Source organism: Rhinolophus ferrumequinum, chromosome 23 (assembly GCF_004115265.2).
Source record: "Rhinolophus ferrumequinum isolate MPI-CBG mRhiFer1 chromosome 23, mRhiFer1_v1.p, whole genome shotgun sequence".
Classification (NCBI taxonomy): domain Eukaryota; kingdom Metazoa; phylum Chordata; class Mammalia; order Chiroptera; family Rhinolophidae; genus Rhinolophus; species Rhinolophus ferrumequinum.
In genome coordinates, this window is record NC_046306.1 from 26,939,399 (window position 1) to 26,956,815 (window position 17,417).

Below are 17,417 nucleotides of genomic sequence, written 5' to 3' on the forward strand. Positions count from 1 at the left end.
CATATTGAGCTTAATTATATGTAAATACCACTCAAACTAGCTTTATCAATCTATCAAATAGGAAAAAAATCAACAAGTCAAAACTGATTCAAAGCTTCCAGAAATTTCAATAGATATATCCTTATTATTATTATATTAGTTAAAATTCTAAAACGAATCATTAGTTTAATCTTCACCATTCTCAAAAACTCAATTTGAAACTAATAAAAATTTTAATTTAACCTTTGCTTATTTATAAAGGGCCACCCTGCTTCTCCAGGCTTACCTCTCACTTTGCCTATTGTTTTTCTGGAATTTCTGCTCATGATGGGAAGAATAAGGATTCCAGCACTCTTCCCACTCTCGGCAATGGTGGATGATAAAAGACATGCTGTACCCACGTGTCCGGGAAGGGTATCACCCTGAACTACGGGCTCACTGAGATCTTCCTGAAAAAATGAGGTCTAGAATAATCCAAATTCTTATACTTGAATATTTTCGATTTAAAGATTAAAAAAACCTCCATGGAGGAAGATCGGTAAGAAACAGTCAAATTTATATTCAGGTAATTTAGATAGCTTTTTTTTGTAATAAATAGTACACTTTTTAGTGTATAATATTTTAAGATTTTATGTATTACTTTATTAATCATAACTGCTAGTTTGCACTTCTGATCCTCTAACATGTGAATTTAGGTGAATTTAAAGGACTGACTAAAAGTTACTAAGTACTTTTAGATTCAAAGACTAAGATATATCTGCAGTGAGCTTTTAATGTATACTATATTCTCTAAAAATGCATACACACAGATGACATAGAAAGATGGTAACTTCCTAGGAAATCGAATACTTTGAGGTTACACTGGGTATTTTTTTAAAAATTAATTTTAGGTGTACAAAACGTTAATAATTAGACATTGATACCCCTCACAAAATGATAACCTCCCTCCCCCAATCTACTGCCCCTCTGACATCGTATACAGCTGTTACAATTCCACTGACTCTATTCCTTATACTGGGTATTTTATTAACCTAGTTTACAAATAAAATAGTATTTCCAAAACTGCTAACCAAATGAAAGAAAAGTGAGGCTGTTCAAGAAATTATTAAAAGGTAGGTCCTTAAAGAACAAGAAAACATTCAACCAAATCTTCATATTTTTATAATAAAATCCCACAGATCTTATTAATTGGGTAAAATCTAAATATGGTTTTTTTTAGTTTTTTGAAAGGAAATACTTTAAATTCCTTATTACGCTAGGTAGCTAAAAAGCCATTCACAAAGGCTACACCTAAAGGAACCATCAAATTAACAATTCAAGGATTATAATTTTAATTATTTGTGCAACAAGTGTTACTCAATGGGTTTAAATCCATCCTGAATTCTGCCATTTTCAAGAAACTGTATGCAATTTTTCTTAGGCAAAGGGAGCTTAACTAGTGGGAGTCGAATTGTGGTCTTCAACGGGGGGGGGGGGGGGGGGGGGGACTCTAATCTTGGCTGCTGTTCAATAATGATTTCTTGAGAAGGGCCTTCCCTGACCACCTGTATGGGATGGAATTATCATCCTATTATCATCCTGTATCCTATTACCCTGCTTGATTGTCTTCTTGAGGCTTAGTATCTGAAGTTATATTATTTAACCTTTTGTTTATTCATTCATTGTTTGTCTTTCCAACTAGAATGTAAGCTCCATGAGGGCAAGGTTTTTCTGTATGGTCACTGCTGTATCACCAGAATACTCAGGGGTATTTATTGAACAGGGGTTCAATAAATATTGATTGACTGATTAATTTGAAAAAAAAAAAAAAAAAGAAACTGTGGCTAAGTGCTACTGCTGAGCAAGGCACATTTCCTACCCGCAAAGACTTCAATTTTAATCTAGTGAAAATGGGAGTGGAAGTGCCAAAGACCAAGAGTCTAAGGAAAGCAGTACACAAAACTACTGAGCCTGGCACAACAGAGCAAAAACCTCAGGACCCAGTAATATTTGTGGGAAGCAACTGAAGCCAGTAAACTAGAGCTCTAGTATGGGTGTCATAAGTAGCTCTGGAAATTTGGCAGCACAGATTCTGAACAACCTGGCACAATTTTCATAGCAGCTTTTTAATTACATATTTAGAATATCAAGTAAAGTTGCAAAAATGAGTCCATTGTTATGATGAAGTCTTATAATAGAGTGCTTCAGTAAACCACAGACTTCAGTCCTGAAGAGGACTCAATCATGCTAGTTACGTCAGATTGCCCACCAAGAACTATACAGCCTGTCTATCCCTCTATGTATCCTTGGAGACTCCTTTTGATATAATTCGTTTATATTTAGGACACAGACATCAAGGCATCTGGTCTTGATTTGAAACCAATTCTGCTGAAGTTCTCTTCATTATATTCTTAATAGTACTTGAATCTGTCAACTCCTAGCTTTTGAAGCTCACTAAAATGTACAGAGGATTAAACATCTAAAATGTTGTACAAACCATACGTTTACACAAACTAAACAAAAATAAAACTTATGCAAAAAGAAGCTCATGCCTGCATTTCTTCTCAACCCCACAAGTTAAAGAACTACTCACCTCAAAAAAATCAAATATTAGTTCCAGGTTATCTGGTTCCATTGTCTGGATGCTATACTCTGTCCAACGATCAGGCTGTAAGCCATACCCACATTCCGGCTGCGAATGTTTGCACTTGAACTCATTGTCACTTATTAAGGATATCTCCAAGCTATTGGACATTTTGTGAAGAACAGTGGGGGACACCCTATCATCATCATCTTCCTCCAGACCCTCTAGCGTCAGCTTTACCCTACACAAAAGGAAAAAACAATGAAATGCAAGAAGTGGAACAGAAGGACGACTCATACAAATGTTACCTATATGCTAAAATGTAAAAGTACTCCCTGAATATGCAAAATCTTCAAATAACAAAAATAATATATTATACAAAAGCTACACATACTACAGGTCAAGGCATTAGCTATATTTTATAAAATACTGACGTTTTCTATCTACATATATCTCTGTAAAGTACTAAAATGAGATAAATGTCCATTATGCCTAATGCCTAAGGCTGTTTTCATCAATTCTTTGTTTTCTTAAAAATGAATCTAAAAAGGTATTTACTATTATCTCATTTATAAATGGCTATCTCATTTTTTTGAGAAATTTCACAAATGCATACACACACACACACACACACACACACACACCAGAGCAGCTCGAATGCGTCTTTTGGAGCAAAAATTAATATAAGACCCGGTCTTATAAGACCGGGTATAATATAATATCATATAATAATGTAAGACTGGGTCTTATATTAATTTTTGCTCCAAAAGACGCATTAGAGCTGATGGTCTGCCTAGGTCTTATTTCGGAGAAACACAGTATATAATATACATATATATATATATATACACACATATATACATATATATATATGTGTATATATATATATTGAGCACAAAATTGAACCATATTCTGTTACTATTAAGACTATTAGAGTTGGAGGTGGTAAATTAAAGAAAAATATTGTATTAAGTATATATATAGTTGTATGTATGCATGTTTTTTTGTGTATGTATTTGTATACATGTACTTTTTTAATGAAACAAATGAACAAAAACATAAACTGAGAGTCTAAAACTCTTATAGGCTTCACAGCAATGAAAACAAAGACCAATGCCTCAAGGTATACGGCAACAAAGACGAGTCTACTCTCAATGAAAGGCAATTACTTGCTTAGAGCACTTTTAATGCCAAAAAGTATTCAATTCTAGAATATCTCTTGCACCAATGGAAATGTACTTAGACAATTTTAAAACTATTAATGGAGGAAACGTCATTGTGTAGAGTAATAGGAGAGCTATAAAAACTTTTCATTCTAGATTTAAATGATATCTGACTGATAAAACAAGTAAAGAAATTGTATTAGTGGGGCCTACTCTCTCTGCATGACCTCCTGCTTCCAACCACTGCTGAGCCACTGCGATAGCCACATAATTCTGAGGTCTCTCCGAGGGGACACCTCTACATTTATTCAATTAGTAATACTGTTCCATAATCATACTATAAAAATAAAAGTAGCACTTTAATAATCCAAACAAAAATCATCATCTCTTCTCAGAAACCAAACTCTTAAAGGGAATACTTCTGGACAACTAATTCTGTTGGTGAATCTGAAGGAACAAACATTCTCTACCAGGATATATGAAGAGACCACAAACGGACAGTAATGTATAGGGAAGAAAGGCATGCAAGATTACAAAGGCTATAACTGTGAACAGCAATATGTAGCTATAAAAAAAAAAAAGAAAGAAAAAAGAAAATTCAAGTTCAAAGGGTTCTACAAAAGAATTTATTTATGTTAAAGGTTTCCTTCAAATAGCTATATAAATGTTATAATCTATCATAAAGAGACACTGCTTTCCACTTTCTGCTGGAGTCAACTGAAAGAGAAACTTGTGTTTAAAAGTTGGTGGTAATGAGATAGAAGAGCGTGTCTGTTTTATTTAAAATGCATAAGCTGTTGCTAACTTTTTAAAGTCCTTATATTCTTGCAGGTAAATTTATTTCCTACCCCATGAAGGTTTAGTCTACCACTAATACGAATTTAAGAAAAAAGGACGGTCAGAATAAGCATCAGTTTCTAGCTATGCATGATTATTTCAACAGGAATCAGTTACTAATTTTTGGATCCCAACTAAGTATGGTTGTATGAAAATATTCCAATTTAAGCCTCAGCAACACAATACATACACTCAAAATAATTTCTATATAAACAAGAACAGTGTAGGACTCAGTATATATTGCAAACCAATCAGAATCCCAACTATTAATATCTATTCGTTTCTTAACTACAGTTGAGGAAAAAAAATCCTAATAAGCCCAACCAACCAAGGCTTTATCTTCTACTGATATCTTTATTTCAAAGTCTTATGCTAATAAGACACTTTACAGCTGTTACATAATTTATTTGCTTCTTTTAACATGTAAATAAAATATTCAATTACATGTGACTAACTGGTTAGGGACTCTTTGCAGTCAAATGGATCTTGCACATCACTCATGTGGTCCAATAACCTCGGTTTTTCAGAAGCAAAGCAGAGGCCTAGAAATGCAGAAACAAGGTACACCCAAAACCCTTTACTCAAACTCTCAGAACAGCCAATGCAAAGGACTATGAAGTGCTACTTACACACCCTTTCCCTTATTTATTTCAGGATTGGGATAAGTACTATAATATTTAAGCATTTATGGATTGTCACACTGTAATATCATTGTAAATTTTATTATGAAGAAAATTAAGTATTGTACGATTATAATTACTTCAGTTACTGAAAATGGCCCTGTCAACCCAGCCCTCACACTTTGTCAGAAAAGGCTGCATATAAAGACTTAAAAATCTCTATACCAAAGTTGTAAGTATCCAAATTATAGGGCTGCCTGGGTCAGTGAGAAGCCAGCTCACTCAAAGGTATATATAAAGACATTACAAAGAAATAACGTTACTCACTATTTAGCTATTCACACAAAGCTTGACATCTATTTAAATTAATACAAGATTAAAAAGAAATATGGAACTGCTACGATAAGTGCTACTTTTCTTCATGGCAAGGTTTTCATTTTTAAGCCACAGGGAAGTGTCGGACACTGATGGGTATTTCCAACAATCATTTTTCTGTTTATACCATTCTCCCCTCATTTAGCACACAATCATTTCCATTACATCAATTTTAAAATAAGCTATTTGTTGCTATACTAAAAAAAATTTAAACGGTATACAGTACACAGATGCATAAGCTTGGAAATCATTTATCTACATAAAAAACAAAATTTTCTAGTTTCAAATTTAGAGATTAAGGCTAACGTAAGTGTGTGTAACTGTAGCAATATGAGGCAGGGAAGTAGTTAGCTCTTCCAAGACCCTGAAGTTATTAGAGAATGTGACATTATAAGTGTGCTATTTTCTTAGTTTATACACTTAAAGGCTAAAAATAAAATGGGTCAGAAACCTATAGCATTAGTAAAAATAAATGGCTTAAGTAACAAGTACACATGGTCATACCTAAATCTAGATTTTTTAAATTTCTTCTTGGTTATTGAGACAGGAGGTTTTTCAGAATAATGCAAACGTAATCTTATTTCAGTCTGACATGTCAGCCATCCCGAATCCAGAGTCTCAATACCATCTGGCAAGTAAATAGGAAGAACATAATTATTATACATAATTTTTAAATAATCCAGTAAGTACAATACATTCTGACAATTCTAGTGCACATTCAGCTTTTAATACACTCCAGTTATGTCACTGATACTTCTCTCCAAAGCAAATAGATAGGTAACCTTAAATTTGTCATTGGAAAAGAACTTTTATATAAAGAAGGGGGGGAAAGTTAAATGAATGGTAACAATAGCCAAAGTTTAACTTAAGCAAATAAAAACATTGTAGCTGAACCCATTGTTGAAGTAACAGAAATCTATTTCCAAAAGAATACATGTCCCAAGATTGCTTCTAACCTACAGGTAGGTGTTTCATTAGGGATCACTATTAAACTTCCAAAGTTTCACATGAGATATTTATTCAGCTGAAACTAGTTATACCACTACTCCTGGGGACTGAGATATGACAAGGTAAGACTAAAACTGTGAGTCAATTCTGTATGTTCTCACATTTACATATTCTGCCATAAATTGCACAACTGTGATAACACTGTATTAGCACTGTTTAAGTTGAAGTTTCCCAACACAGGTATAAAATTTCCATAAATAGCAGAGAGCTGTTAACTGTTTTGGACCTAAGTTTTTCCACAGGACTTAAACAAACAAACAAAATCAAGAAACTTTTCTCCTTAGAAATATCTTTAAAATGTTTAATAATCAGCAATTTTAAAAATAAAGAGAAACCACTATTATCTCTTAATTTTAAACCGTTTTCAGAAATGGACAAAGTTGGAGAAATGGCTTTCCACCCTAAAAGCTAACTAAAGCTGAATTTAGAACAAAACAAAAAAAGAGGAAAGAAATCATGCACTCATAACCACACATAGTAATTAACACATAATAGAGGGGTATGTCACGCATTACAGTTGAAGAAATAAGAAAACTACTCCTCCATAAACAAAGCTCTCTAGAACACGTAGCATAAACATCATCTTTTGTAAATAAAGAGGACAATACTATCATACACTAAACACTAAAGCTATTCAAGTATTTTAGATTACCTTATTCTGTAATAACCCAAAATAAATTCAAGGAAAAGAGGTTAAATTCCTATCCAAACACTGCCAAAGCATGTACATTTCTAAAGTGTATAAACATACGTCCCTACTAAAACCACAACCAAAACATTCAGAACTTGTTCCTTCCTATATTTGACAGGAAAGCAAACTGGTTATCAGTAATTTATCTCTGGGTCAGTCAGGGCAAGCACACAGTCTGGCCACCCCCTTTACACCTTTTGACTCCTACAGTATAGTATCTAAAATGAAAATGCAGTTTAGCATAATAGTGCTGATGCGGATGCACTGTGACAATTCCAGTCACTGAAGAAAACTTGCATCCTCAAGATAAAGTATTTACTGAAGCAGAAGTATACAAATGCATATTTGCAACATATTCGGAGTTATAAGATTTCCTGCCCTACTGTAATTAGTTGTTAAATAATCAACCAGAATTACTAGAACATTTTACTTAATACGGATTTTACTGTAAATGCATATATAAACATACTAAATGCACAAATTTAGCTTTAGAGTAACATTTCACACTTTAAACATTAGAACTGTTAACATCATTTTCAAACATAATAGTGTTAAAAAGTGATGATGTTAACTCATATACTTGAAATCACCAAATGAAAACCAAAAGAATAAAATTTGAAAGCATAAGAATTATACTAGCAACTATTATTTAACAGAATGTATTTGTTTCTTGGATTTAGCTTCTAGTTTCAAAATCATACTCTGTCATATTTCCCTGTGCTATCTGCTTCTAATGAATGTAAGGTAACATCTCAAGCATATCAGTAAAGATTTTCAAAACAGTCTCACTTACTGTGGATTCCAAATTGTCCATCATCAATAATAATTTCGCTTTCTAGAATTGAAGGAAAATAGAAAACCTAGTTAATATTCACAATGTATACAGAATGAACAAATGAGAAATTACCCACCTTAAGCATTTTTTCAAATATGAAATCTAAAATTTAAAAGCAGCCCAAAATGAATAAGCATATTTATTGTAGCCCTCAATAAATAATTCCCTTTTAAAGAGGCTATTAAAGAGCAACAGTTTGTACATATTTGGTGATTATTCACAATGTTACAAGGAAGAGAAAAAAAACTCAGGTGCTCTAGGGGCACTGGGACAAACTTCTACACCCACCAATGTGTGAGACTGACAGGCTGCTGGACAACAGTATCTCCTGGTTGATTTTTCAAACCAAAGGACTTGGCACAATTAAAATGCTTATTCTTATGTAGTGCACATTCTGAACTTACCTAAAATGTAACTCTCCTCAAATCCCAACTATTCTCTACAGCCAGCTAAAAGCTTTACAAACAGCATACACTTACCTGTATACACAGAGCTGTGAGGAACTACCAAAAGAGTAAGTGCTAGCACATGCCCTTGTAACCGAAATTTCAACTAAATGAGACAAGCTGGTAAGCCCCACCCTCTGAGTAACATACTAATTCTCTTCCCTGCTCCTTCCTTTCCCGGTTTACTTTAAACCTGTCTGAAATATTTGTCAAAATAAGTGTGATAGTTCCCAATATTCTGATAGATTGCACACAGTTGTGAAGTTTACAAGTTATATTTTCCAAAAGTATAAATTCTTTTTAAAAGACCACAAACAAAATCATCCCACTTCTCACAATAAGAAAATATATTTAACTGCAAGATGCTTCAAAATGCAAATTATTTTTTAAATATTCAATATCTAATAATTTCCAACCTCAGTATAGGACTATTATAATTCTGAAACACACTATCATAAACATTCTAAACACACTATCAAAGCTATATTAAAACATATAAAAAGAAAATCCAATAAAGAGGATGGAATGAGATATCTGTTTAAACGAGATGTGTCCTTCTTACAGGGTAAAGAAGAATCTCTCACTACTTTCTAAGCTGGTAACTAGCAAGCCATTTATTATCTTTATATTCTAATTTTCCCTAGAAACTAAAAGATACATTTCTCAGCACCAAGTCAATTTACAGATGAATCCAAGTAGATAATTTAACGTATGTGAAATGAACTTCAAATTTTAATCTCAGTTATGGAAAAAGAATTCAAAAATACTTGTATGAAGAGAAATGCCATTTTTAGGCATAAGAAAACTGAATTTTTTTAAACTATCTGAATATCAATTTTAATATAGCCAGCAAAGTATTTAAATTAGGAGGAAAATATGCCTGCTACAACCAAGATATTTGAATTCATTCATATAAATTTATTCAAATATTTACTAGTTTAAAAAGCACAATAAGTAGGATAACTTGTTCTGTTATTCTTACTATCTATCCAAAGTTAAAAATTTACGAATCTTTGCTTTGGGTTAATTTTTCCTCAAATGTTCTCTAAGTTCTCTGAGCAAGTAATCAAATAAAGCCATGGATGCTCAGCCAAGAAGAATGTTATTTTATAAACTCTGTAACTACTCCAAACAAAAATAAATATTCCACAATCAATTAATCTAACCTAAGAAAATAAAAATAACTAGGCAAGCATTTCTAATAAAGTTTATAAAGAAAGGCAATTAGAACTATTTAGTTTTGAAAGTAAGATCCATGATATGCTAAGTGAAATTTGTAGGACTGACAATGCATTGACCTTAAACTTCAGAATAAAAATGTATTAAATCCCACTAAGCCATTGTGCAGCACATTAGTAACTTTATGCATATGCCTCAAACAGATGCAGTTAATGCCCATACCTAAAGGGGTTATTGATCGTGGTTGTAGATGAGTCTCCCACTTGTGAACTATGACTTGACATGGACCACCGATAGTCTGCAATTTAAAAGTTAAACGTCTGCAATAATTTCTTATATCTTATTTTCTACCCATGACTCCATTAGATGTTTGTGGCCTAAGTCTTATACTAAATATGAAACCAAGAGATTCATCTTGTTAATTATCAATATTATATGCCCCAAATCAGGAATGTACCAGGTTACAAAACATGAATGCTAGAAGAGAATGAGGATGAGGCAGTAAACAAAGAAAAATGGGATGAACTGGCACACAGAATTGTCTTAAATCCATTCTTAAGTCTGTCTACGATACTCATTTTTTTCCAAAGAAATTTTCATCTTTAACTGATATTCTATCCTAAGTTAAAGTTAACCACAAACATACTTTCTATTTGGTATGTCAGCAGTCAATGAGGTGTTAGTGGATAAAGCATTTTGTGTTAAGTAACTCTCCAAGTGTTTGGAAAAAGCCTAAACTCTATGATAGCAGGAATAGTAGGAACAAGTAAGTACTTCAAGATCAACTGTCACAAGTTACTCAAGGAACTTGAGGGAATTATATATATATTTAAGTAACAGTAAGTAAATAACAGGAAGAACATCAGATTTCTCATATCACAGTAACCAGTCTTTCTAAAGGGCACAGGAAACCCTAAAAGAAAGGACACATGCATGGGTAAATTTGAAGAACAAATTTGATAAAAGGAGAACTAACACCCAGTTTCACTGTGTGACAATTCCTAATATTGTCCTCTGTTAGTAAGTTCCTACTAAAAAAAAAAAAATGAAAGCTTTGTTGTCAATAACATCTAAAGCAATTTAAAAACAACAATGAACGTACCAACAAAGATTCCCTGCATTTAGCTAAAAAACAGAAGTATTAAATGCTTCCTAATTTTCCTTTATTAAAAAAATGACTAATTAAACGTATGTGCCAAAATTAAACCCTTAAATACATATTTTTAAAGGCAAATTTTGAACTATAACCTTTCAAGTTACTTTAACTTTCGGTTATTTACACATCTTCTGAAGAAATATAGTAAAATACAAGGCAGCAAAAAGAAAAAAACAAAAGTCACCCATTATCACACCACTTAGGGATAATCACCATCAACATTGTCACACATCACCTTTAAGTCCTTTTCTAGGCATATAATAAATATACTCTTAAAAAGCCTGGAGTATACAAGTTTCTCTCTCTATATTGTACACCTTTAGATGGCATTAAATACTCTTCTATAACATGTTATAGGATTTCAATATTGATTATATTTAATAAATGTGCCAAATGATAGTAAGTATGTAACAAATTTGGCACATTAATTAAACAATAAATTATTCTTAAAATAATTAAAATAATCAGATGTTAAAATCTTTTGTAAAACTTATAATTTGAAACTTTTGAAATTTGAAAACTAAAATAGCATTAGATACTCATTCAAATCATTTATCTTGAGAAAATACAGGAAATGTTCACTCTCTCTAGCCAAATGCCTCTTTGTTATAAGGGATCACTTATGAATTGGTAGACTGGGTAGAAGTTTTTAAAAATGTAAATGTGAAACTGCTCATGTTAAAATATAGTGAATTTCATTTCCATTACAACTAAAAAAGGAGATACATTTAATCCTACATCTCCTAGGTAGTTTTTACAACTTTTTCTTGTCACATTTTTCTGATTTTGTTTTTCTAAATATCAAACTTTCTAATCCTCAAGAGATGCAAATGTGTATACATTAAAGATAGGAATGATGTTTCTCAGCAATAAGCATCCAGAAAGAACCAACCTATTCCCTTCTTCCACTCTGCCCATGTCCCCCACCTCCACCTACCAAAAAAAAAAAAAAAATCCTATTCGCTACAAAGATGGTGTCAGGATAATTTCACCAAGTCTTGACTGTAGCATCTATACTTAATTATGTAAAAATAGCCCTGTAGATTAAAATATTTTACAGGGAACATATTTTAGTAGCAATTTTAATAACTCCACACTCATCTATTTTAGTTACCAATCCACTACTCACAGCATAAAACAATTAGGCTTGAACAGAATAAAAATTTGAGAAGTCCAAAGAGTCAATTCAACCGATGACTTATAATTGTGTCTACTAGTGTTCACACTACAAATCCTTGTGTGTTGGTACACAATGTGTCATAATGTTGAAAAAATAAACCAAGTTTTAAAATACAGCGAACTTCCAAAATTGTTATGACTATTTTATTAAGCTTTAGAAGGTAATCTTAAATTTTAGCTTACTGAAGTTCTTTAAAAAAAAATAATAAAAATTTAAGGTCTGAGCATTGATATATTAAAAATCTCAGTAATGACTCCAAAACACGCAATCTTTTTTAAGGCTCTATTCCATGAAAAACATTCTTCAAGATCTTAGAAAAAAGAACAGTTCCATTCTGTAAAAGGCTGCCACAATTTTAAGCATTTTGGAGTCAAGTGGAAGGTGGATCTTTGGAGAAAAAAGGAACAATATCAGTCCAAGACAGTATTCCATTAACAGTACTGGTAAAGTTATTTTACAATTTAGCATATATTAAAGCAGATGATTGCTGGAATGTTTTCAAACATGCATACAAAAATACAAAAAAAAAAAGTCTATGTTTCCACACATACAAGTCTTAATGATTGCTTTCTTAAACAGTTATTGACATCACTCAGCTACATCAAGCACTGAGAGAAATAAACAAGATTATCCAAAATGTAGACTGAAGTTTTTGTTTTCTTTAGTTGTTTTGTTTTAACAAACCACCAAGCAAAATTATCAAGTAGTCATTAATATCAGTTCTCTTAAATATCATGAAAAATGTGTGAACTTGAAATTTTTTACTGATTGTTTCCTTTCCACAGTTTTTTGGGGAAATGCACATGTAAAAGGGTCTTTGAAGAATTTTTATCAATGCTGTAAGATAACAATTTTAATAAGATCAATAAGAAAAATGGTCCCTTAAGAGTAAAACTAAGAAAGCTAAGCTGACAGACATCTATGAGATGATTCAAATTTGAAGTTAACAGCTAAGGGCATTTAGAAGTTAGAAGAATTTTACTTATTAAGAAACCACTATACAAAATGACAACCCGGGCTATTCTGAAAATAAATCATCATCTGCCTATCACAGATGATACTCTTGTTAATAGATTGAAATGACAATCAAAGTAGGTTAAGAATAAAGTAAAAGAGTTTGCAATGGATCTAATTATGAGTGAATGTATAAAAATTAGAAACAGATATGTTACTGAAAAATAAAGAGCTATTTCCACTGAAACAAATGAAAAATTTCAAGGACAATATAATTAAAAATCGGCTAACAGTTCTGCATGAGGTAACATCCCTAATTCTAGCCATAGTAAAGAGGGGTGGACATGGATTTTTAAAATATTTAAATTACATGTTAATTCAAAAATTATCTTTGGCAAAGATGTGAAATTAATGGACTGTCTGCAGGCTCACACCAATGTTTTCATTCCAGGAATATCTACTACCGTGTTTCCCCGAAAATAAGACCTAGCCGGACAATCAGCTCTAATGCATCTTTTGAAACAAAAATTAATATAAGATCCGGTCTTATTAGAACTGATTGTCTGGCTAGGTCTTACTTTCGGGAAAACACAGTACCTTTATTTTCTATGTTTAAATAAGTTAATATTTTGATTTGTCATCTGTAAAATTATCTTAAAATTCCACACATTCCCATTCTAATTCTACAAAGTATAAGAGAATATGTAGCTATGAAAAGTTAAGAGAAAAAGGACTTCAAGATTCAAGACTCAACTTCTAAACTAAAAGGAATATGCCAGAAGGAGAAAATATGGAAGAAAAAATATGAACGGTAAAATTTTACATTATTTACAATAAAATTTTAGCAATGGAAGGGACCTAAGAAATTTATAGTTCACATTCATTTTATAGATGAGGAAGCTGAAGTCTGAAGGTCAAGTGACAAAATCACAAGATTTTTAGCTTAGGCTCTACAACTGCTTAGGTAGATTACCTCCTAAAACTTTTGACCAGTAAAATTAATCTTATTACCCATTTCAGCTTTTCAATGCTTTCGTAATTACTTCACTTTCCTATTATTTATATTCATAAAATATGTATTCCAATAATTTACATCATTTTCTGGTTTAAGATTCCTTGCACATTAGTTCTATCATTTGACAATGCACAATGGAAACAAAGTTTCATAATTATTTCTATTAAAATTGCTTCATTTAAAAAGAGCCACCAACTTACAAAAAGTGTCACTTTAAGCTGGTATGTGGGGGAAAAAAAACCCTCTAGCCATACGCATGGGATTTTATGTAGCTATTTACTCTATTCCATGAAAAACATACTTACCATGGCAGCCCCTGCATCACACGGTACATGTGTACACGATACAGAGCACCTACTTAAAGAAACACACTCACCAACACATACTGTAAACTTTTGCAAGTATTACAAGGGGAAAAACTTGTTTTTTACTGTAAGCAGACTTCTTGCCAATTTTTTCAAATAGGCATTTTAGACTGATGTGCTGCTTTAGTTACATTTTCAGTGAAGAGAGAGAATACGGTAGGTTGGCTTAATTTAACCTGTGTTGACAATAGTCTTACTTTAGAAAACTATACCCAAAGGACTCATTATGATTTTCTTGTCCAAATGCCCTTGTAAGTAAAATTTAGTTGATTTCATATGCTACAAATTTCACATACCAGGATCCTCAAATAAACTTTCAATGTCATGAGTGCTATGACCTACGTATCTATGCACAATTGTTCAATTTATACTGAAGAACTATGCCATAATGCGTTAACACCTAGACCAAATAAATGATCTTTTCTCAAGTCATTAAAGTGAGACTATTGTCAAGATAAGCCAACACAATGATCAACCATGATGTAATTAAGTTTAATTACCGAATATTTACAATATATTCTCGGAATAAGAAACGTAATAGGTGCAAAAGACAGCTGAAGTGGGTTTGTCAGTTTTTTCTTTTTTATATTGGTGGCTAAGAGAATGAGGTAACAGTGGCTGCTTGCCTTTTTCATACGTAACAAGTATTCAATGACCCCGAAGGGAAATAAAATTTTTTTGAAGCTCTAATCCACGTTTTGCTTCCTAGACTCCTGCCTCAGCCCTTGTTCACATGCAGCCCAAGTATGCTCAAAGGTAACAATCTGAAGGAAAAGAATCCTTTCAGCAAATAAGTCTCTTTAAAATAAGAGGGAAAGAATCCACTTTTTTCTAAATATGAAAATAATCCCCAAATAATAAATCATTGTGAACAAGCATATTTAGATTTATTAGCTACTCCAAAGGCCTTCAGGAAAGATCCTGGTCTATAAACACCATCATTGAAAAAAATCTAAGAGGAATGACTTCAGTTGTGATAGAAGTTAAACAATGCAGCCACTAAAAGATGGCTGCTGTGAAATAATTTTTTAAAACAATTACTCACCTAAAACTGGCTAAATGCTACTCTAAATGTATTTATGCCACATAAGGATTAAACAATGAAACAAAAAGAAAAACCTTGCAATTGGTTACTGATTAGCTTACCAAAGTTATAGAAAATGCATATCCTACTGAGAACATTTATTTATCATTAAAACCATAATAACAATGTTGCAGAACATACTTACTATTAGTTTTTTTAAAGTTCCATTGCAGACATTGCCTACCTTTGAAGTGGTTACTTCCTTGCTTTTTGGTACTAAAATGTTATTAATCTAGAGTTCTAGTTTCCTTATTTGATCAAAACAAACTCATTTTAGTTTTAATGTATCCAAACTTAAATTAGTTGCTTTTGAAAGAAGTAAGTTTGCTAAAAAGAAACTGGAAACTGGATGAAGAAAACATACCTTTGGTTCTAAAAAGCACCCTCTGAAGTAGCGATACTGAACTGATACTCCTCTACTGAGTACAATGGTGGCTTTCCATAACATGCTGTGAGGAAAAAAAATATTAAAGCAGCAGCATCAATATCAAACTAAAATGCATAAAGACTTCATAATTAATAAAACCCTCAAGTAAGGTCTGTGACCAATACCATTTATTCCTACACAAAATTTTACTCCAGACCTAATCTGGACCAGGCGCTGGGAACACAGTAATAAGGGAGAAAGAGCCCCAGCTTTAAAGAGATTGCTTGCCTGTGAGGGTAGACACACAAATAACCAACATTGTAATGTGACAAGAAGTTTTGGAGGAAGCTTTTAGAGGGGAGGCCTCAATGAGGAAGAAGTATCTGAGCTTAGACTTAAATAATCGGAAGGAACAGTCATACAAAGAGCCAGGAGAAGTATTCCAAACAGAAAAAGCAGTAGCGCAGAGGTCAAAGCCAGAGTCAGAATCTTCTCTGACTTCCCACTTAGCTAGAGATGTTACATGGCTGCTAAGAGTCTTTGGGGCCAAGGCCGGCAAGTTACACTGATGTTCCCAACTGTCCCTTGTTCTGTCCTGCCCAGCCTCTGGCTAGTCCCCTAGCCAAGGAATCAGTATCTGTATCTTACTTCATTCACCCAATGTCTTCCTCGGAACTATACTATTCTAACATAGTCTAATGCTATTGTAAACCTTTGACTCAAAGGTGGAAAAAATTCACTATAATTCATGATTATAACTGATTTTTAACTTCAAATCATAGACCAGCAGAATCCAAAGTGTGGTCCCAAGACCATCAGTATTACATGGGAGCTTGTTAGCAATGCAAATTCTCAGTCCACACCTAGACCTATTTAATTAGAAACTCTGGGGATGGGGCCCAGCAACATATAATATAACAGGTAACTCTGATAATGAACACTCTGCGAGCCAGTCATAGACCATTACCCAAACATTAATTCAGCATGAACAGTTCAGTGACTAAACGGCAGCTCCAAATGTCCTTCCGTGATACCAGATGGCTAGCACTGCTCCCACCTGCCTCTGCCAAGACAGGCTTCATAGGGCATTATCCTCACTCTGACTCAGTCCTGGGTCCTAAGAAATACCCACAACCAGCTGTCGCCCCTGGTCCTATCTACAGCAATCAGATTAATCTTGTAGTGACAAAATACATATGCCCTGGCTCCACCCTGGGAGATTGATTCCCAGGTCTGGGTGGAGCCTGGTCACGTGGATGTGTATGATTGGCTGAGAATCCTGCTGTAAAGCAAGGAGAGGAAATGCTGGGCACTGGTGCCACTACTACTTTTCCCTGATAAGCCTCAGAGTCATTTTCAACACAGGACTCCAGACAGACTCCACCAACTCTAAGGGATAATTTATTTCCTCTGCTACCAAAAAAAAAGGGAAATTTCCAGTACTATTTCATCCATAAAACAGTCAGCTAGAGTACATGAAACTAGCCTGAGATGTGCACACTAGAATTAGTGGGAAGCTGTGAAAAAAATGTGCTAGGGCCCCTCTGTCATGCACTATTTCTCACTCTCCAAGAGTAGGGTCTAGACATGTGTATTTTTT

The 17,417-nt window shown here is 33.2% G+C and overlaps 1 protein-coding gene across 3 annotated transcripts in view; it reads right to left on the bottom strand.

Annotated features, from left to right (window-relative positions):
- The window catches only part of GPCPD1 (glycerophosphocholine phosphodiesterase 1), a 51,014-nt gene that overhangs the window by 22,432 nt on the left and 11,165 nt on the right, over positions 1-17,417 (bottom strand). For all 3 annotated transcript variants that reach the window (XM_033094233.1, XM_033094234.1, XM_033094235.1), the window contains exons 4-9: positions 15,815-15,899; positions 9,919-9,994; positions 8,030-8,071; positions 6,042-6,165; positions 2,552-2,783; positions 266-428 (exon numbers count right to left, since the gene is read on the bottom strand). In XM_033094233.1, coding sequence (XP_032950124.1) covers positions 266-428; positions 2,552-2,783; positions 6,042-6,165; positions 8,030-8,071; positions 9,919-9,994; positions 15,815-15,899 — 722 coding nt within the window. The remainder of the gene's footprint in view (positions 1-265; positions 429-2,551; positions 2,784-6,041; positions 6,166-8,029; positions 8,072-9,918; positions 9,995-15,814; positions 15,900-17,417) is intronic.